We start from the raw sequence: 21,641 nt of genomic DNA on the forward strand, positions 1-21,641 counted from the left end.
ACATTGAGTTGAACCACTGTGCAGCTATATCACGCGCTTCAACCAGGAAAAGGTACAAATCACCTGATGTAACGCCTCGATAGCCATCTCTGCTTTTAAGAGAGGCATGCTGCCTGATGGGGACCAATACAAGGAACTAACAAAATACCAATGCAGAACCATGGAGGATGTATTATCTTGGGGTTGGGGACATGTAAAATGGGAAGAAGATTCAGCGTATCAGTCCAAACACTCCCATAAGCAGGAGTCACATGTCGCAAAGAATGAGAAAAGCGACAAATATGACAAAACCTATCAGAAGACTGGGAATACGAGCATCTCCAACCCCACTCTATTTTTCACTCTAAAATAGAGTTTAGAGTAAAAAATGCTCCAATGGTACTCTATTTCTCACTCTATAATAGAGTGAAAAATAGGTTTACTCCAAATATAGAGTAATTTGTTTTTTCTTTGTTCATCACTCTGTTTTTCTACTCTAAAATAGAGTACCATTGGAGCAAAATCAAACTCTATAGAGAAAGCAGAAATAAGCCATTGGAGATGGTCTAAGGCATGAGGCAAAAATCGTGGTAGGTAACACAACTAACCTATAGAGAAAGCAGAAGAAATGACAGTGTCAACCTGGCCAGATATCTCCAATCTATATATCTCTAAACCAGAATTGGCCAGCGTTATGAGGCAGATGGGCCCACAGCTCAAGTAGCCTCAGAAGATGAAAGCATCAAAAACATTTTGGAACCCAGACCGATGGTGTGAATTCCATAATGACCACATTCATAACACAGAATATTGCATCTCACTAAAGATGGAAATTAACGAGCTGGTAAAGAAATGATACCTCTAAGAATTCCTCTCTGACAAAGTCAAGAACCTCCTCAACAATGGAGAGGAGAAAACCAACCGGCTAGAACTATTCCTGCCTCACCACCTCGAAACGATAGGATAATCAACATAATATATGGTGACTCCGAGTTAAGTGGCATCACGCATGCAATTGCCAAAAAAAAAATACCAGAAGTGCCAAGAATGGGCAAGAAACCGGGAACAAGAAATATGGGTCAATGGCTCCATTACAGGCCGACAGAGAGGGAGGAGGGAGTCTGTCTCCACTAGTCAGTCACGGGATCTAACGCTTGTATTTGTTTTTCGAAAGAAACTGCCGGTGATAAATCTAACTTGGGGATGGCAGTTTCCTGGGTGTTTTTTTAGGGTTCTTGTTCTTCTCGCCGCCGTGATGACAACAAAGCAGTGTGTAGTTCCTCGGACTTGTGTGACAGCGGCGAGACGATGTGATTTTTATGGTGGTTAGGTTTCAATTGTCGGTTCTCCTTTGTATTCAGCATCTGTGGCCGTGAGACTCCTGCTCTGACGGGCTTATTTGACGGTGAGTGTCGATCGACTTGCAGAACGACTTGGACACCTAGTTTCATCGAAGTTGAAAATGTCCAGATGGTGGCTCATCGGTATTGATTAGAATAGGAAGTGAATTTGCCAGATGGTGGCTCTCTCTCTCTCTCTCTCTCTCTCTCTCTCTCTCTCTCTCTCTCTCTCTCTCTCTCTCTCTCTCTCTCTCTCTCTCTCTCTCTCTCTCTCTCTCTCTCTCTCTCTCTCTCTCTCTCTCTCACCACGATTACACGTTACATGTTTTGCTTTTGATAGATTCATGTAACTTTAAACGTTTGTTCTTTATGTTTCCTCCTGATAACCGAAATTATGTAAATCTGCCATATCTATCTTTAGAAGAAAAACTAGTGTTGGATCCGTACGGGTATTTATTTCTATTTTTATATATATGAATATATTTTAAATGTTTATTAGTTAATATTTTAAATGTTTATCTTATTTTAAAATATTTATACACATAATAATTAAATATTTTACATAGTGTAAACAATTATTGACTTGTGCGCTAGACAAATATTGATCCATTAATATGTTTGAGTAATTTTTCTCTTAACACGAAATTGTTTTCTAAATATAATAATATTTGAAATATTTTGATTGAATATAGGTCATATGGTGAGATTTATATACATCAAAAAAGGAATATTGTTAGAAACATCTTATATATTAAAAGAGAAGTCACAATCTTGATTCATGTGTGATTTTTTTTAAAATGGACTACTTACTAGAGTTGATCACAATACATTTTCAATCATTAATAATAGTTATATTAATTAAAAGAAAAATTAAATACACAGATCGACATGTACTATATATCTAATCTAAATCCAAATGAACTAATATCATCTTCACATATATAACATTGCCTACGAAAAGATATGAAATAATCAAGAGTGCTTTTGTTTTTCAGATAGACATGTACTATATATCTAATCTAAATCCAGTTTCTGATTTATAATAAATATGAAGTTCATGTCAAGTTTGGCATTCATTTACGTCTTTCCCATATTATTTGATTATTTCAGTTTTTGTATGTCTCAAGTTTGGCATTCATATACGTATTTCCCATGATATTTTTTATTTGATTGTAAGCTCTGAAAATATATTAATAATTTACTGAACACATGTATTTGGAGAAGATGAAGTTAGTGCACTGTTTATGTCGTTAACAATTTGAGAATATCTACATTCAGTTGCAACAGAATTATCTACATCTATTCTATTTAAATTCAAATGAATTAAAGATTATTAACTTATTCCCTTATAACTAATCAACCGAATATCTACTTTTGGAGAATATATTATTTTCATGTCTTTACTAAAATATATGATATTCTACATACAGTATTTATTTTAAAGCTTGGAGATCAAGCTCACTTATTTATTGTTGCCGTGACCTTTTAAAATGTTTTCCTATATTTTTGAAACAGAATTACGTTAAATATTATACTCTCTTAAAAAGGAAATAATATCATATATTCTATTAAAATAGAAGTCACAATGTTAATTCATGTGTGATTTTTTAGCTGGACCTATCCTAGAAAAAAAAATTAGTCAAATATTAGAAGTTTTATAACTAACAAGATATAAAATAAATTACAACATATATAAATGAAAGCATATAAAAACCAAAAAATGAAAAATCTGTTCTTTTATCAGCGCGCACACACACACACACACACACATATATATATATATATTAATATATACAAATCATAGAAATTGTATGATTTGGAAATAAATAAACTTAAAAATGGTAAGTTAAGAAATAATAAATATTAAAAAAACAAATGATTTATCTAACATACCACTTTAGTTCTTAACATTAATAACACATGTTGTCAACAAATTTATTTACAAAGTTAAAACAAATCAAAATTATCAAACATAAAAAGTAAAGATAACACCCGCACGGTTGTGCGGGTTGAGATCTAGTTAAATATTATTCTACAAGTAATTTAATGATATTCAATCTGATTATAGATATATTTTATTGTTAAAAATAATTAATAGTAACTGAAAAGGTTAAAAATATATTTTATAAATATTTGATATATATATATATATAGCAAACGATATTTAGATAGATTAAAATGAATATTTGGTTATAAACAATCCATATTGTTTTACAAGTAATTCAAAAATATTTAATCTTAGCATAGATAGATTTTATTGTTGAAAATAATTAATGGTAGCCGCAATAGTTAAACATATATTTTTGGAATATTCAAAATACATATATATATATATATATATATATATATATATATATATATATATATATGTTAGGCCTTACAAGCTAGATGTGTGAGGATTATATGATACTTGAAAAATATTACATTATATTATTAAAAATTGTTTTTAAACTTGATTTTTTAAATAAATTTAGCTAAATCATTTTAGGAAATATCTTGAACACAAAAAATTAGCGAAACTTGATTTAGAAAATAATTTAATAAAATAAGAAAAGATAATTAGTTAAGTTAAAGTTATTTAATATTTTAGTGGCATGAGAATGTAAATATTGAAAAAAATATAGGATTAGTTCAGTTTTGTACTTATGTTTTATGTTTTAATAGATTAGATGAATATCAAGTAAGTTTAATTAAACAAAATCTCATAAATGAGAAAAGGAAAAAAAAAAAAAAAAATTACTTTTTTTTTTTTTTGTCAACAATAAAAAAATTACTAGTCACATGAACATTGCAAGGAAGTGTGCGTTACATAGAGGGAAAGAGGAATGCATAGCAAAACACGTGCCCCAATAAATCTCATTGGTCAGTGATTTTCGGCGATGATGCCTACACGCATGCTTCTTCCCCTTTTGCAAGTTGAGCACCATTCAATTGTTAATAAAACTAGAACTTTTCCCGGGCTACGCCCGGGTTTATTTTCATAAATTCTTACTTTATTTTAAGATGTTATGTTATTTATATTTATATTTAAATATACAATATATTTTTTGACAATAAAAATTATTAAAATGGAGTTAAACTTATTAGAATGCAAAACGAAAATAATGAAAAAATACACATTTCCATTATTTGAATATTATCATAGTAGAAAAATAGGTTATAACTCTTATCATTTAATTTTTTTTTCCTAATTCTTTTGCTCATTATATATTTTCAAAATCTTTCATTTTTATGTGTATGTGAAAGTTGCATTTTATATTATATTTAATTTAAAATTTTAGTATACCTAATATGTTTTTTTGTTATTTTTCGATGTTGCTTGAATCATCTTAATTGAAAAAGCATATATGATATCATAGATAAATGATCAGAAAGAAAATATTCCTCTAATAACACTTCAATTATTATTAAAGATTATGTCGTTAATGTGAAATCGACTTTTGAATACCAGAATAGATCTCAAACCATTTTTAATATATTTTATGGTGTAATATAAAATTTAGTAAATAAAATTTATATTTGTAACATAATATGAATTAGAAATATATAAAATATAATACTGAATTTTATTAACACAATATCTGAATCATCTTTTTTACATTTCTTTGGTTTTTTATTAATTATTTTGAAATGTTAACTTATGAGTAGTTAATTTTTGATACCGGTACCATAGTCTTTCATATAATTTGACTATTGTTAGAAAAAAACAGTGATAATTTGATTAATTGTTGTTTCTTCTTTTAAAGGTATATTAACTTCTTCTTTTTTTGAGCAAAAAGGTATATCAACTACTTCTGGATATTCTCTGTTTATTAAAATGAGAATGTTGTTTTATATATTCTTCTTCAATTGTTATGTGATCATTTTTAGTGTTCTGGTCGCATGTAATACTCATTTTTCATGTTTATTTTGGTTTAAATTTTCAGTTTTTTTTTTATCTTTGCTTGTGTTTTGTTATATATATAATCTAATTAATAATATAGTTTTATTTGAACCATAAGTTTTTTTTAATGTTTTGTGGTTCATATACTTTAATCTAATTGATAATAGTGTTTTGTTATATCTCTTCCTATTTTAGATGCTTGATTTGTAAGAATAGCTGAGTGAACCATATTCATTATTTTCATCCCCATTTTTAAAGAATTTAGTTGTGAAGTGCATTTCAATGTTACAGTTGAAACTTTTATGTTTGATTAAAATGATAAAAGTACGATTAGTTTAATATTATAATAGTTTCAACTAAACAAAAGAAATCAGGTGATAGATACATGTGTACGACTGATAAGTGAGACGGTGGAACATGAAAAAGTATTTTTTTGCCAAAAACATGAAAAAGCATTTAGTAAAATAGTTTCATATCCACGACTGTTTTAATACAAATAATTAATTAGAAAAAATTACTTAAACAAACATTTTAAGTATCATTGTTGTTATGTTTCATAAAAATGAAAACATTAAAAGAGAAACACAATCATTCTTTTTGCTAAATACAGTTATGGAAGACTCATTCGAGATTTGAGATGATGACAAAGTAATCTAAAGTGGATTAGTTGAGAGCTATATGTCAAATCTGGACACAGACATATACTCAGAGGGGAGTGTGGTGAACTGGCCAGAGTAGATAGCATCAGGATCAAGATGACCAATGTTAAGCTAAAGGGAGCCATGGTCATTTAAGGTGATTAATTTTTTTGTGGCCGAGCTGCTAATTACAACCAGACAACAAAAGAATCAGATTAGAAAATAAGATAGCAAGCTAAAGATCAATCAAAACATTATGGGAAGAATTAAATTAGCCATATACCATTTCTTCTGAGTGTATTGCACTCTTACGACTCCTTCTTTTGCATGATTCTAGTTTTGAAAACTAATATGATCCGTAGAGCTGAAATATTCCAATTCTCAGTCTCGCTCTCATTTTCTCCACTGGTATTGGCACACCTTAGAATTCGTCCGGTGGTTAACTGGAGCTGACGTCGGCGGGACCGTTTCCTCCTGATCTATTTCTCTCTTCTATGTTCAAATGCGTCTGGTGAAAGCATACTCGACCATTCTCCTCCAGCCGGTGGTTCCCGCAGTGCAATGGTGTTCTTGTTGTTCTCACTCAAGCGAATTCCTCTTCACTTTTCGAGATTTGTGTTCATTCTCCATCGAAGGCTCCATAAGGCCTTTTCAACTAAAAACGCATTTCTTACCAACTTTATTTAAGTTGTAAAGCCATTGTTTATTTATTTATAAGCAATATTTTTCTCTTTTGAGTCCTTATACGTTGATTACAAAAAACACTCTTGATAGGACAAAACATATATTTGTACACAAATGAATATTGGTAATGGCAAGTACAATAGAACAGCTTTCAAACTTTTGTCTTTGATCGTCATAATATAGTTGTACTGGGAGATTTCCTATCTCTAGCGTGTTGAGAATACATACAAAGAATTAAGATAACTACAGAACCTGTCAGATTTGTTTTTGTTTCATTAACTCATGACATCTATTTTTAACATCATCAATCATCACTGCTTTTTGCCAGGGCACATCCAATAGTCCTCTCAGCATTAAGTAAGGCAGCTTATTTTGATTAAGTTATACGATTCAAAACCATCTTATCTTCTTTAACCTTCCCAACCTAGGCAAAAACAAAGCAGCTGATCAGTGACTTCATCAATTTTACATATTCCTATATGAAGTTAGAGAGCAAGAAATTGAACTTACAAAGAACATAAAATACCTCTTATCGTGCAAGCTTAAGCTCAGCTTCTAATGGAGCAAGGATGGCTTCAATTGGAGGCATAAAATCATCGTTTTGTAGAGCATGGACCCTTCTTAAGATGGCTTCCGCAGAATACTCAGCAACCATTGTCCATTGATGTTTTTTTCTCCTCATTGATTTTATTGATTTCTAGATTCTGCAACACGTTTACTAAGTGTTATTTAGCATAAAAATTAGTGTAACATTATCCAGCAAAGGAAGGATTCATCAAGCAATAATTTGTTTTAAAGATTGGATTCGGTCAAGTTGAGCTTCTATTCTATGAGCTACTGTAAGCTCACTACTTGCAACCAAGAAACAGAACTTAGTAATAAAAGGTCATGTCTACAAATGTTTGACAGTGTACGACATAAAAGTCAAAGACAAACATGATAAACGAAATGTACAAATGTTCAAATAATAAAAACTTAAGAACTTGAATTGTTGTGAAAGGAAGAGATAAACTCACTTATGGAATTTAGTGGAGGATGTTCATTGTACGAAGCTGATAAATAAACACTTCATGATTGTTTTCGTGAATGAATCATACTCCTACTTCTTAGTCTCACAGCCATCATTAAGCAGCAGAGCAGTTGATAATTATGAGATGGTTTAGTTCTTATTCCCAGTCTGCAATGTCATAATTAGAAGTCGGCGAAGAAACATCTTATTGTGGGAACATTCAAAATTTGCCAACTTACGCTATAAATTCTTCTTTGTCTACCAAAACCTTCAAAAGAGTAAGCAAAGAGTAGAAACCTTTAATGTGTCCATTTTCTAGGTAAAGATTTTTTTTTCTTTTATCCTCTCCTCTGCGCTCTCCTCCAGTCATGTAGTTTCAGTGTAGATAGGAGAAGGTCCCTCGAATGCGCTGCATCATACCATTGTGAGTTGCAAAATAAGTTAGATTTTTTGGGTAAAGTTTGTAAATGATATTTTGGATATTCTCATAGTTCTCACCATGAATTTTTCGTAAGAATCATTCAACTTTCCATAGACTCTGCCTTTCTGCACAAAGTTTAACAGTTTTAAATCATGCCATGCCACAAAGCTGACTGTGAAACTACGTTGAGGACCATGATGGAGAACATTACCTAGATATTCTGAGACTGAAGATCTCAGTGGTGTTTTCCACCTCAGATTTGAACTCCATGTGAAAAGCATAAGCTATATAGTACGAAGCATGTCTTTCCAATGTCATTAACTTCAAAAATATTGTAAATCATTTATGCATCAGCAAATCCTCCGCCTTTGAAAATTAACAAAAGTTACCATCAAACCTACTGAGTTCATAGATAGCTACTTCTTTTATCATGTGTTTAAATGTTGAGACAATGCACAATTACAGAGGGAAGCGATTTATAGAAATCTAAGCAAGCAACTAAAAAAAACTTCAGAACAGAAAACACAAATAGCATGAACCAAACCACAGATTAGTTGGACTTCTTGGTTTCAAATTAAATAAATAAATTCACACTCAATACAAAAGATCTAATTATAAACAAATGAAAGGCAGCTAAAGTACGCCTCTTCTGTTCAATTTTATGGCAGATGATAATAATCACAAAATTGATATCAATTTAAAGAAACAATTTTGGGTTAAAGACACAAACCTGTTCGTCCATGATGACCATTTCAAGTCCAATAAAGTTCCATACTTTTTCTGCGTTTTTCGGGTGAGATGTGAAATACAAAGCGAGAGGAGAGGAGATTTCTGGTTGAATAGGTGACTATCGGTTGGGTTTTGCCATGGCTTGCGCTTATTGAGATGAGCTTTTCGGGTTTTGATTCTTAGCAAGCTAAAAAAGCTAAAAAGAAAGAGTTTATAAAGAATGAGAAAGAGAGGAGGCCAAAGGAAATCATTAAGAGGGAATTAAAGCAAACGATTGATTGCATAGAGGATGTGTAACGAAGATTGGAAGAAGATGAAAGAAGATGGTTTATTCTATGACGATTTTAGAAGATTAGGGTATGTCAACTGTTTTTAACCTGGGTCGGATATGAGGTCCGAAAAGTTGATTTCGGAAGATTTAAGAGCCCAAACGCAGGAGGCCCGTATTTTTTAAAAAATTGGCTAAGTAAAGATGATGTGGCATATTTAAATCTCCTGATTGGATGATTTTTTTAAGGACGTGGACATGCTAGAATCTCTCCATATCTTCCTTTTAGTATAGGATAGATATCACATTTTTTGTTTAAAAACGTTGACTTATTGACCATCTTATAAGTGATTGCTTCCACTCCCAGTTTTTTCTTATTCGAAGCTGACTTTACGGAATTAAAGTGGTACTTTACTGAAACAATACATAACCAAACTTGACGGATCGCAATTAATTTGTGTTTTTTTTTAGCAAAAATTTTAGTGTCTTTCTAACGAAAAAGGGTATTCTAACACTATGAGTCGCATTTATTTAATTGTTTTGATTTAATTAAAGAAACAGCGTTAGGCTTCCTCGTCCTCTCTAATGGCCACCACTGCTGTTGAAGTATGAACAAGAAACCCAAGACTTTGAGCTCCGTAAGCTTTTCTTTTCTATATATTGCTCTTCTTTCTTTTGCTTCATCGGTAGGAGTTGGTGCTTTTCTTTTCTTGTTCACGTCTTGCCATTTCAAGGTCTTCTGGACTTCCAGGGAATTGCAAAAAGAAAGAAAGAAAAAGTTGTGTAGTTTAGTTTTATATAGCTTGATCCAATTGAAGTTTTCTGTCAACATTGAATGATATGAAGCTTCCTAAACCATGGAATTTCAAGTCATTTTTGTTGTAGTTAGTGGGTTTGTGCTTATTTGATCTAGTTCTCTCTTCCGCAGCTCTGCAATGTCAGACAGCGAAGTATGTGTATAGAGATGCACAATCTTCACATTGTGGCACTGTTGATAAATGAGATCATTTTCGCTCTTGTCATCTGTGAGTTTAGTGTTGTTGTTGTTGATCTTCTCTTTGTTGCTTTTTCAGGTATCACTAAATATGAACCAGAAAAGAAAGAGCTCGTCTCTTCGTCGCTTGTTCACTTTCGTGTTCTTGCTTGCCGTAGTTTTCCTTATAGGGAATGCGTTTATTACAGTAGACTATAAACAAGTATAACTTTCTTCTGTAACTTCAGACTTAATATCTTAAGCATATTTTAAATCTTGAGTATAAACTGTTTTGGTTATAATTTATTGACAGGGCAATATCTCGGCATGGAGTTCGATAATTAGACTAAATCTTGGAAAACTGAAAATGTGCAAGGTTTGTTGGTTCGTTGATTACTCTAGTTTTTTATGGACATAAACAAGTTTCCTTGCCTGTCTGAATATTGATGACTCTGTTCATGTAACTTTGTTGAATTAGACACAACTTAGGCCTCTTGGAAGCGAGACGCTACCGAGAGGCATTGTTGCAAGTACATCTGACTTGGAAATGCGACCGTTATGGGGCGCAAAACGAAATAAGGTGTTTACCCGTTACCAGCTATTTCTCAAGTTTCTCTTTAGACATTTCTTACCGCACTTGAGAATCTATTTTCTGTTTTGTTTTTTTTTTCCTCAGAACCCAAAACAGAACTTATTGGCTATGGCAGTCGGAATCAAACAAAAGGAAAGTGTCAACAAGATTCTCAAGAAGGTAAACCACAGAGATTGCCTCTTGGTTATGAAACAAGTTTGATGTGATATCCACCTTCCTTTTGTGGCAGTTCTCATCAAGTGAGTTTGTCGTTATGCTGTTCCATTATGATGGCACCGTAGATGAATGGAAGGAGTTTGAGTGGAGTGAAACTGCTATTCATGTTTCTGTTGTAAACCAAACCAAGTGGTAACTATCTTTTCTGACTCATGAATCTGATATAATAGCATTTGGCTGTACAGTTTTTTTTTTTTTTAATTCGTGTTAGGTGGTTTGCAAAGCGTTTCCTACACCCGGACATTGTCTCAGCATATTCTTACATATTTCTATGGGATGAAGATCTCGGTGTTGACCATTTTGATGCTACACGGTAATATTGTCAGACAAAGAGCTTTTTTTTTTTTTATAATTTAGTAAACATGTGAAACTAAAGTATTATGCTATCATCAGGTATGTTTCAATAATTAGAGAAGAAGGGCTTGAAATATCGCAACCAGCTCTTGATCCTAATTTGTCTGAAGTGCATCATCAACTTACTTCACGAGACAACAAATCGAGAGTACATAGGTATTTCTCTCATGTTCCAATATTTTTCTATCTAAGATGATCACTTGATGTATACTATTGCAATGTCCTTTATGTGTACCAGGAGAACATACAAAGTCATTGGTAAGGCTAGGTGCAACGAGAATAGCACTGGACCTCCTTGCACGGGGTATGAACACTGACTATCTTGTCTCCTTCAGTGAAAAGCATGACTAGATAATTTAACTCATAAAAAAACTACCTACATACAGATTTGTCGAAATGATGGCTCCTGTGTTCTCCAGAGCAGCCTGGAGGTGTGCATGGCATATGATTCAGGTATTGCATTACGTTTGATGGTGAAGACCATCACCATCTGTATACTTGAACTGTTTTATTCTTTTACAGAATGACTTAAACCATGGATGGGGTATAGACTTTCAGCTTGGATATTGCGCTCAGGTAAATTATGACTAAGCCATGCCAATACATCCTTTGTGTTGTTTTTTCTTTTCTTTTCTGAGAGTACTGTGTTGTTGCGTTGAATAGGGTGATCGAACTAAAAACATCGGCATTGTTGATTCCGAGTATATACTCCATCTTGGTCTTCCTACGTTAGGAGGTTCGGCTGAAAATAAGGTTTGATACTGCCTCTCTTGCCAATCCTTTAGCCTAGCCTTTATTATTTTTATTTGGAAAGTAACAATAGTTACTGCATATAAGCAGATAGATTCGGAACAACTTGATAAGACCAAGACTGAGGATAGTTCAGACAAATCTGTATGCAATTCAAAACATTTTTTTTGTAATTGCTCGCTCTCTCAGTAGATATCCAGTTATAGTCTAATAGCTGTTGTCATGCAGAAACCATCATCAACTTCTCAAATGTCATCTGCTAGATCTGAGGTAAACATGTAACCAGTCCGGTATTTGAAAATATGATATCAGCAGTCTCTTCTTAAGGTTCATAGACTGTTTTATATGGCTAAAAAGTGGTTATTACATAGGTTCGGAAGCAGACCTACGCCGAACTGGAGACTTTTAAACACAGATGGAGAAATGCCGTCAAGAACGATGAGTGCTGGATAGACCGATTCCAACCATAGAGGATTTCTTGTTTTGGACCAAATTATACAATTCATAGAAAGGCAAAAGACACGGAGAGATGACAGCTAGAGATCTTTGGATGCTGTTAACCAATTAATGGAGGTATACATAGAATTTACCAATACTGGAGATTCTACTTTGGTGATTCTTCTATCTCTCAGTTTATAGAGCCTCAAAGTTTAGCACAAAAATCTTACTAATGACTTATATATGTACGCACCACTGGAAATACACAAAGGTTGTGAAATAAAACTTGAGTTTTTTTTTCTTTTAACAAATGGGGTTGTTCATGACATCTTTGTGTGTTTCTCTATCTTCTTGCTGAAGTCGCCCTAGTTAGATAAGAGCAGCTTTGCTTATGATTCTTGAGATTAGTCCCCCAATCTCTTCTCCGCAATCCTCTTGTACATGATGACCAGCCTAATAATAAGATAAAAATAGGTTAATGTTGGTAGCTTTCCTGTTTATGGAGGTCTCATGGGCACACAAGGAAATAATAGACTGTACCATTGGAAGTTCAACAAGATTATGGCCCGAACTCTTGCAGAACTCTTCAACTCCTTGATAGCTCAGCCACTTGTCTCGTTGTCCCCAGCACACGGTGGTCGGGATTTTCCAGTCTTTATCCATCAGTGAGCTCCTCATTTCTTCTGTATAGCCCTGTCAGGGAAAATCCATAAGAATATTCCAATCTTCCTCTAGATATCATCAAACCTTGGTTTTGGTAAGCAACCTTAAGCTCCTTCTTCATGGCCCTACTGATGGCGTTGAGTGCAAAGCCAGAAGAACCTGAGGTAAGATAAGGTCTTCGGTAAACCATCGCATCATCTTCTTTCATTTTGTAAGGACCACAGCTCGTCAAGGGCTTGTCACTTGCTCTCAGAGGATCCTATTGGTGGTTTTAGATAAGCCAGGATTTTATTTCATATGATCAAAAACAGTAAGAAGCAAGTTTGACGGAAACAAACCTGAGAGAAAATCTCTCCGAGCAAAAAGTTGCTGAATACAGACAAGGTTGATGGAAGTTTAGCATGTTCGGGAGTGAGCTGCAACGGCAACAAACTAAGTAAAGTTAGTTTGAAAGAAGAGAAGAAAATGTTACGTTTCAATTTTATGTTTAAAATCCCTTCCTTACAGGAGGATTCAAGAGTATGAGATTCTTGATCTTCTCTGGTCGGTTTCTTGCGTATTTAACCGCAGCGGTTGAGAAGTAACCCTGATAAAAAAAGACAAGTTTACACTGAACATATCTGACATATTGCTACATTAGTTAAAAGTGAGAAATACTATTTACCTGCACAACCAGTGAGACCTGAGTAGTAGTAACTTCATCAATGAATGATTCAAGAGACGAAACATACTCTGAAAAGCCGCAGATTATTGTGATAAAATCAAGCAAAAAAAGTCTGTTCACGGGAGGTTTAAGACAAGATGTTACCGTCTAATGTATAGTTGAATCCATATCCAGCCTGAGGCTTGTCAGAAAATCCAAATCCTAGCCAATCGAAAGCAATGGCGCGGTAGTTCTTTGAAAGGACGGGAAGAGCTTTCCGGTAAGAGTAAGCCTAGTCACAAAATAAAAACATGCTCAAAATCTGAAACTTATTCAAGATAACAAGATTTTATTTATTTACCTGGGATGGGAATCCATGGATGAGTATAACAGGAGGACTGTCTACCTTCCCAGATTCTACACAAAACCACCTATGGAAACCAAAAATCAGAAGTCCTCCTAATGTAAGATAAGAGATGAGAAGTTTGTAATCCTACCTGAAAACATCTTTTGAAGCTTGAGAGCTAGATCCCATTGTTAGTCCGAAAATGGGATCTTTGGCTTCTTCACCAGATCCACCAACTCTGTGAGCTTTAACCCATTTGCCTTGCTTTAACCATTCATCTGATGGACTCGGTTGATCCGAATACTTCCCTGCCATGAAGAAACCATCATTATTTGTTCTTTTCCTACTAAACCAAGAAGAAGAAGATTAAAAGAATGGGTAAAAAACCTCCACTGAATGAGAATCCATCTCCAGCAGACACAGGAGCATCAATAAGATAGTCCTGTTAAGAAACGAGTTAATTATTTTGCTCAATGTTTTATCTTTCAGTAAACTGACTTCGATCATACATCTTTGTTATTGGACTTGCAGATGAATCCGGGATGTTTTGCAGGAGAATATCTGGTGAAGTGATATGAAGCAGGTGATGCAGAGGCCGATGTAAGAGATGATCGGAGCTGATGAGTGTGCAAAAAGTTAGGGTTATGAATATGAACAGCCATTATATTTTTCTTCTGATATGTGTGAGAGAGAGAGAGAGAGAGAGTGAATGGTTGGTTTAAACCGTTGCTTCGAGGTTGAGATAGGCTTTATGTGGTTGACTGGCTTTCCCCAGTTTCGCCGTGACGGAGACATCAATATTTTCCTTCCGTCTCTTACGAGTATAACTTTTTTTTGTGAAACGAAAAAAAAGGAATATAATTGTTTTATAAAAATTTAAAGTGAAAATCTCGTTTTTTTATTATTTTAAAAAAAAATTAGCTTCGTCAATTTAAGAATTCTCAAATTTATCATTTGTAGCTTCGTCAATTTAAGAATTCTCAAATTTATCATTATTTTAACACAATTTTTATAAAACAATTATATTCCTTTTTTAAAAAAAATAATATAAATAACATATCAAAATGCACATTTATCAAAAAAAAAAGTTAGGCGTTTAAAATGCACATTTCTAGTAAAATAAAATCAAACAAATAAATTTTGATATTCTTATATTATTTGTTTGGTTTTATTTTACTAGAAATGTGCATTTTAAACGCCTAACTTTTTTTTTTTGGGTAAAATAAGTTCAGTCATCGGAATTAGGCAACCAGGCTTCGGTGGTACGAGGCTTTACTACAGATGATCTGTTAATATAAGGTCGATTAAACGCTTAACTTTTACTACGTAATACACCAAACTATAAAAAGTTTTATCAAATGGACAATGGTGAGATTTTATTATTCCAAAATAGATGTTTGTCTCCCTACATTTTCATCTTTTGTACCGAAACATTATATAAAAGATATGCAAAGTAGTATGTAGTCAAATGCTATATATTATTGTTTACATTTGTTAAGATAATTGTTTACATTTGTTAAGCTACGAAAAGATGTTAAGCTATAAGAGCGATTTGCATGAAAAATATCGAATAATTGAAAATTTTGCAAGGAACAACATTAGGCCAACTCCAACGCTAATAACGCTAGTACGGAGAAAAAGTTTCTAAAAAAAATAAAATGATAAAAAATTCAAAGAATTGGAGAAAGGTAAACCTTTAGAAATGTTCGTTCCTAAACATAGGCAGTACAGGAACCTCCGTAAAAATTCCCTAAGACACTTGTCATTGTTTAAATGGCTAGTTTTGGTTTAAGAGTTCAACTTTAAATATGTAAACAAACAATATTAAAACTATTAGTATTTTATTGTTAAGATGTATACCCACCGTTGGGCATGCTCTTAAAAACATGCTTGTCAATAGCATCTGTCGAGAATATTTTATCATATACTATTTTCTATAATTTAGCCTAAATTAATATAGAGAACTAATAATACATTATTATAAAGTATTATCTAACTATATAAAAAATTGTTTGAGTCTCTCCCGCATTGTCCACGTGGAAAGTCTTTTGTTATAGACGTGACGCGTGTCTCACTTCTCCACAAACCGAGCTAGGCTGTGTCTAGGAGGTCACATGACCCCAATTTATTTGTGGAAAAAAAATTATTTTCCTGGATTTTTAGCTACTATCAAGTAAATTGATTATATTTTGTTACATGCTCCCGCTAATTTTGGTGATTTAATTGTTTTTGCCCCCACTATATAATCATCATGGGTCAACCATTGAGCTCGAGCTTGCTCCTCTGCAGCTACGCCTTCTTCCAAACATCAGTGCTCTGCTGGCCGGTTTGTTGTCTCGTCTCGCATGTGTCTCCGTCCCACCGTCGTGACCGCATCTCCGCCATACACAAGCACTGCTGTGTCTGGATCTTCTCTTCTCGCCACCGTCACATCTCCACCATTCGATTGTGGGCACATGGGGTAAAGCTTAAGCCGAGAGGATTGAATCGAGCATAATGGTCTTCAGTAAGCGATCGATTCGTCCATCTTGGGCTGGATCGAGTGCTGCGGTTCGAGCATGATGAATCGAGCGGTTGGGTCTTCTCAGTTCGATCGATGCAAGCTTAGGGCAGCTGAGGATCCATCTTCTGTTGTTTTTGCGAAACTTATCCCTGCTCTTTTGCATATTTTCTATTTGACCCCTAACTTTACAATAGTGCAGATTTCTCCTTGTTTTTGGTTCAAAACTTCTGGTTGTGTACCCCAAATCCATGTGTATGCAAAATTTACTTATGTAACTCCTAATGATGCATAATTTACAAATTTTCAAGTATTGGGTGTTTTCATGCAAATCGCTCATATATATTTAAACACTTAAAATGACTAAAATAGATGATTAATTATATACAAAACACAATATATCACTAACATTACTTAAAATAAAAATTGTCTAAGGATAAATATTAAAATAGTCATATAGTAATATTATTTTTAGCTAACAAAAACTATTATCCGGCTTTTACAATGTTTGTTGTAGAAAAAATAAGCTAAGATTTGTCAAATCATTTAAAACGCTTTCTCCTAAAATGTTTGTCCAAAAACTTCCATCAGATATACACTCATAACTCAAAATTGGTGGCCGGATAAATCTTTCTATTTTCAGCTAAGAATAATATTAGTTGTTAATAGGGTTTGATACAATTTTGTAGGATTGTTTATAGTAAATTTTATTTGGTTTTTTGATATTTATATGGATAATTATAATAGTTTTATACTCTACTTGATGAATTGTATTCCAATATAATTATATAGTAACTATTTTAAATATTACAAAATCTAAACATGTTTATTAATATTATTTTGAAATTATTTATCGTTGTTTACAGAATACATTTATCAGAATTTTAAAATTATTTATATAATGTTATAAATTATTTATAAACATATAAATTCTACTATATATTGATTGAGAAGTCACATAAATGATTTTTTATTACGTGTTGATCATAAATGAACTCTTCAAATTGTTATAATTTGATTGACCGATGATTTTTAATTTTATTTATTTTCATTATATCTAAAAGGAAAGAATAATTCAATTATCACTTTCCAAATAATCTACATAATATTAGAAATAATTATTTATCGTAACTAATTGTTGAAACTATGAAAGAGTAATGATGCGATCAATTTTTTTACATATTTATAAATTACATAAAATAATAAACAAAAATGTTTATTTGAATTGATATAATGATTTTATTTCTCGTATAGAAAGAATTATATTTGTATATAAAGTATCATATAACTATTAATGTCTAATAATTCAATGAATGCTTTATAAATAATTAAATACATTTATAAAATTATAAATACATTTATAAAATTATAAATACATTTATAAAATTATAAATACATTTATAAAATTATAAATACATTTATAAAATTATAAATACATTTATAAAATTATAAAACATTTATAAAATTATAAATACATTTATAAAATTATTTATATTGGCTATCAGATGTTTTAAATTATTATAAGAGGTTCTAAGTTATTTATAGAAGCTTATACATTAATTTATAAAATGTATTTTGAAAATTATCCTCCTATTATAATATTTTTAATTTTTTCATTTTGAATGGTAAAATTCCTCAACTATGTTTACTTAGTGTAAAAACCCCTAAACTAAAGATTTACTGGTAGTAATGGTAATTATGACTTGTTAGAGTTTAATTCATTAAATAAAGTTAGTTTATGGGGTTTTTCTTTAAATACTTAGTTTGGGGGTTTTTACCCAAAACAAACTTAGTTGAAGAGTTTTAACGTTAAAATTTCTTATTCTTTCCTTATCATCTAATATTTAAACTAGAGTTTACCCCGCACATCGTGCGGGTATATTTTCATTTTATAAATATTTAATTTTAATATTATTATATAAATTTAAATATACAATTTATATCTTAGTGTTATGTATTTTATAACTTTTTAATTTTATTGTTTAGGTTTCTTATTACTTTATTAATATAGATAACTTTATTAATATAGGAGTTTGTTTTATACATTTTACCTTTTTATTACGTTTTCAAGTTTTCATAATTTCAAATAATCAAATAAAAATATTTTTCACATTTTGATTTTTGAAAATATATAACTGTAGAAATAAATTTTTAACATATGTTAATAACTTCATTTATATAAAAAAAATCTGACATGATTAACAAATTTGAACCCGTTTTAGTGGTAGATGATAATTTATTTAAATGAAAGCATTATATTACTTAATTACGAAATTAATTAATGTATTTAATAAAAATTATTTAAAATTTAGTAGGATTTTGTTAGATTTTCTCAACAGATTTTGTTATAACTAAAAATAAAATTCAAATCTATAGTTAAAATTTATTTATTATTAATATTCCTATTAATTATTATGTCATATTATGTGATTAATGAAATGGTCCTAGTAGACTTCTAAATAGTAGATAAAAATGGTACTTCTCTTTTAATAGAGAAGATTCTTATAGTGGGATTTGTTTTATCAAAAACCAGTTGCAATCAACTGACGAGATATCTTCTTTCCTAATATCATGCATTTAATATTTAAATATATATCTAGCAAGATTTGAGTTACCAAAATTATGTATATATTATAACCAAAATATCTTAAAAATTTATTAGAAGATATTTTATCTCATAGCTGAATTAGAATTTATTAGAGGATATTCTATCTCATAGCTTCTCTTGAAAACTAGGTCATTTAGAAACTTAAACCAATTTGTTATATAAATATCACGCAACCATATTAGTTTCACGCATCTATCTTTTAAGTTTTCATATCTTTTTGATCGTTCTAATTTAAATTCTACTTTTGTGATCTTGCGCAGGTGTATGATAATCAATAAGTAACTCATAGACGTGAACTCGATTACTGGTAATTTTATGGGAGATTCTTCTTTTCCGTTTATTTTTGTTATCTTCCTCTCCATGTTGTATTTCTATCTATATTTTTGCATCAGTAGTGATTCAACTAACAAAAAGAGACGAATTTATTTATCCAGGAACTGATCATCTCTTTTTTTGAAAAATGTATTTCTTTTTTTTATAAAGTTAAATCACTTATCAAGAATATAATATAAGATGTGTATGCTAATCAAGTGCAATTTATTTTATTGTACGTGATCCTCTTCGGTACGTCTGAGAGCCAAAGGTAATCTCAAAGTTTCTTAAAAACTTTGAAACTCATTGACGTTGTCCTATCAATTATATAATTTGTTATCTTTTGTAGATTGTTTACATCTTTAAATATTTTTGTTAGAATTACCTCTTTTCTGACTCAAGGCTTAGAGAAGGAAACCGTAAATCATCTCTGCTGTTACAAAGAAACCAATGATAATAAATCTCAGGTAATTCAAATCTCTCTTTTATATTTCATGGCTGATTTTTTTATTAGGTTTATGCGTGAAATATTTATTTTTTCTCAATTACATTTTTCTGATGTTTTAAGATTAGTGTTAAATGTGATCGTTTGAAGCATAATGCATTCTCAGAACACACCTCCATGATAAACACTTCTATGTATATTGTGTCAATTATGTTAGTGATTTTGCATCTGAGTATTGTGATGTTTCGAGAGAGAAAGCGTATCATCTCAAACCGAGATTGTTGGGAAAGGTAATTGGTTTATAGATATGTAACTGGATAATTGACATCTAATGGATACATTTTATTAGATAGTACCAAGCATTCCTTTTAAACCTTTTGAATAACTTTTTGAATTAACAGAATAATCATGTTTAACCTATAAGTAGTTCAAAGAGTTATGTATCTAAAGGGATACGCTTTATCAGATATAAATGATATGTTTTATTAGATAGTACCAAGCAGTCCTTTTAAACTCAAACAATGCCATGTTTTGAGTTATATACATTGATTGACCTTTTTTTCCTTGTGGTGTGTATTCAGATAGCAGTAATGAAGTGCAGATATAAAGTAATATCAATCAAAATTAAGAGAAAAGTCTTTTAAAAGCATAGATAATCACATGGGCCTCTCTTGAACATGGAAAACAACCAGCAGTTTTGCCAGACCTGAATTTCTTAAACATGTTTTCTACTTTCTTTTTTCTTTTTATTTAGTTTCACCTGATGAAAAGTTTGAATCACAAACTCTTGACATTTTAAAATTTATATTATTTGTTTGTGTAATGGTGCAGAGGTTTCAATGAGACCGGCTTATCGTTCGTCCAAAAAAGTATTGGTGAATGACAAGCTTGAAGCTGAAGTGAAGAAGAATAGAAGGATGATAAGCTTGAAGGAGACGCTGCTTTGAACAAGTTCTTCTGGTGATATATATTTGAAATCTGATGAAGATATGAAGAGTGCTAGAGCAAATAATTTGTGAGTATCTATCTATCTATATTTCTATTTAGTCTTTCTTCACTCATGGAGATTACAATGTTTTGGTATTTTGATTGACTCTTTTGCAGTTTTGCACAATCAAAAGGTGGAATCTAATGGGACAGTGCTTTCAATAGACTGGAAAGATGTTGGTGCTAAAAAAATCGAGAGCACTCTTCAAGATGATCTGGTGCTCAAGACATGTGAAATATGATCTTATATGATGTGTGGGTTTTACCTTAATCTAGACAGAACTCGAAGCCTTGGTCTTAAGGTCTGGTTTCTCTACTTTGTAGACTTAAGGTACTTTGTATTTTCCATAACTCATATTGTTTATACGAAACACTGAAATGTTTAATCTAAACGTTTTAATGTATTCTTTGTTCATATGAACATAGTATAAATATCAATATGTAACATCGAATCTTTCATATTAACCACATAAATGTAACATAAGTATTATATAGTTGTAAATATATAATTATTAATTTAATATTAATGTTAATACCTGCATATGCGCGCGGGCGGTCCATCTAGTCCTCTACTATATCTGGTGCTCATATAGCTTGCTAATAAAATATGTAATTGTCTAATAAATTATGTATTGTCTACTATTTTTGGTTTGTAGATTAGGATCTCTCAAATCATTAAAGATATTGGCTCTGTGGGAACCAAAATTCACACCGTCGATTTCCGTTATCGGAGGAAATTCAAGAAACCCTAACTTTTCCTGAGGCCCCGGATTCTCTACGAGAACCAACGACAAGTAACCAGACAAATGCGGAAAATACGAAAAGATAACAAAACGAACTCATAGAAAAAGATAGATCTTATT

The 21,641-nt window shown here is 31.7% G+C and overlaps 2 protein-coding genes and 1 long non-coding RNA gene across 9 annotated transcripts; 1 reads left to right on the top strand and 2 right to left on the bottom strand.

The window, feature by feature from the left end:
* Positions 1-6,643: 6,643 nt before the first annotated feature.
* On the bottom strand, positions 6,644-9,152 carry LOC106353233. Of its 5 annotated transcripts, none has more exons than XR_007338908.1 (7): positions 8,685-9,152; positions 8,166-8,275; positions 8,032-8,079; positions 7,831-7,942; positions 7,541-7,701; positions 7,035-7,228; positions 6,644-6,948 (listed from the first exon to the last, which is right to left on the bottom strand). It is a non-coding gene; the product is annotated as an uncharacterized LOC106353233 (long non-coding RNA). The 5 variants fall into 5 exon arrangements; XR_007338909.1 differs by having other exon boundaries at positions 7,051-7,228; positions 7,773-7,942; positions 8,166-8,320; XR_007338906.1 differs by lacking the exon at positions 8,685-9,152 and having other exon boundaries at positions 7,773-7,942; positions 8,166-8,617.
* A 200-nt stretch (positions 9,153-9,352) lies between these two features.
* On the top strand, positions 9,353-12,602 carry LOC125607862. 3 transcript variants are annotated; one of them, XM_048777316.1, is made up of 15 exons: positions 9,358-9,589; positions 10,025-10,147; positions 10,238-10,300; positions 10,403-10,504; positions 10,601-10,675; positions 10,746-10,864; positions 10,944-11,045; positions 11,126-11,242; positions 11,325-11,390; positions 11,473-11,539; positions 11,609-11,662; positions 11,750-11,839; positions 11,927-11,980; positions 12,065-12,106; positions 12,208-12,602. In XM_048777316.1, the coding sequence occupies exons 1-15, from the start codon at positions 9,560-9,562 to the stop codon at positions 12,304-12,306; spliced, it is 1,203 nt and encodes a 400-aa protein (XP_048633273.1). In that variant the 5' UTR covers positions 9,358-9,559; the 3' UTR covers positions 12,307-12,602. The 3 variants fall into 3 exon arrangements, with proteins under 3 accessions (XP_048633275.1, XP_048633273.1, XP_048633274.1); XM_048777317.1 differs by lacking the exon at positions 9,358-9,589 and adding an exon at positions 9,745-9,901; XM_048777318.1 differs by lacking the exon at positions 11,927-11,980 and having other exon boundaries at positions 9,353-9,589.
* Positions 12,486-14,694, bottom strand: LOC125607863 (cis-3-alkyl-4-alkyloxetan-2-one decarboxylase-like). The gene is made up of 11 exons (XM_048777319.1): positions 14,436-14,694; positions 14,314-14,368; positions 14,078-14,234; positions 13,942-14,011; positions 13,746-13,872; positions 13,602-13,669; positions 13,443-13,523; positions 13,276-13,353; positions 13,041-13,196; positions 12,815-12,967; positions 12,486-12,727 (listed from the first exon to the last, which is right to left on the bottom strand). Exons 1-11 carry the CDS (start codon positions 14,586-14,588, stop codon positions 12,644-12,646), a joined length of 1,182 nt encoding a protein of 393 aa, XP_048633276.1. The 5' UTR covers positions 14,589-14,694; the 3' UTR covers positions 12,486-12,643.
* Positions 14,695-21,641: the final 6,947 nt, after the last annotated feature.

This window comes from Brassica napus, chromosome A4 (assembly GCF_020379485.1).
Source record: "Brassica napus cultivar Da-Ae chromosome A4, Da-Ae, whole genome shotgun sequence".
Classification (NCBI taxonomy): domain Eukaryota; kingdom Viridiplantae; phylum Streptophyta; class Magnoliopsida; order Brassicales; family Brassicaceae; genus Brassica; species Brassica napus.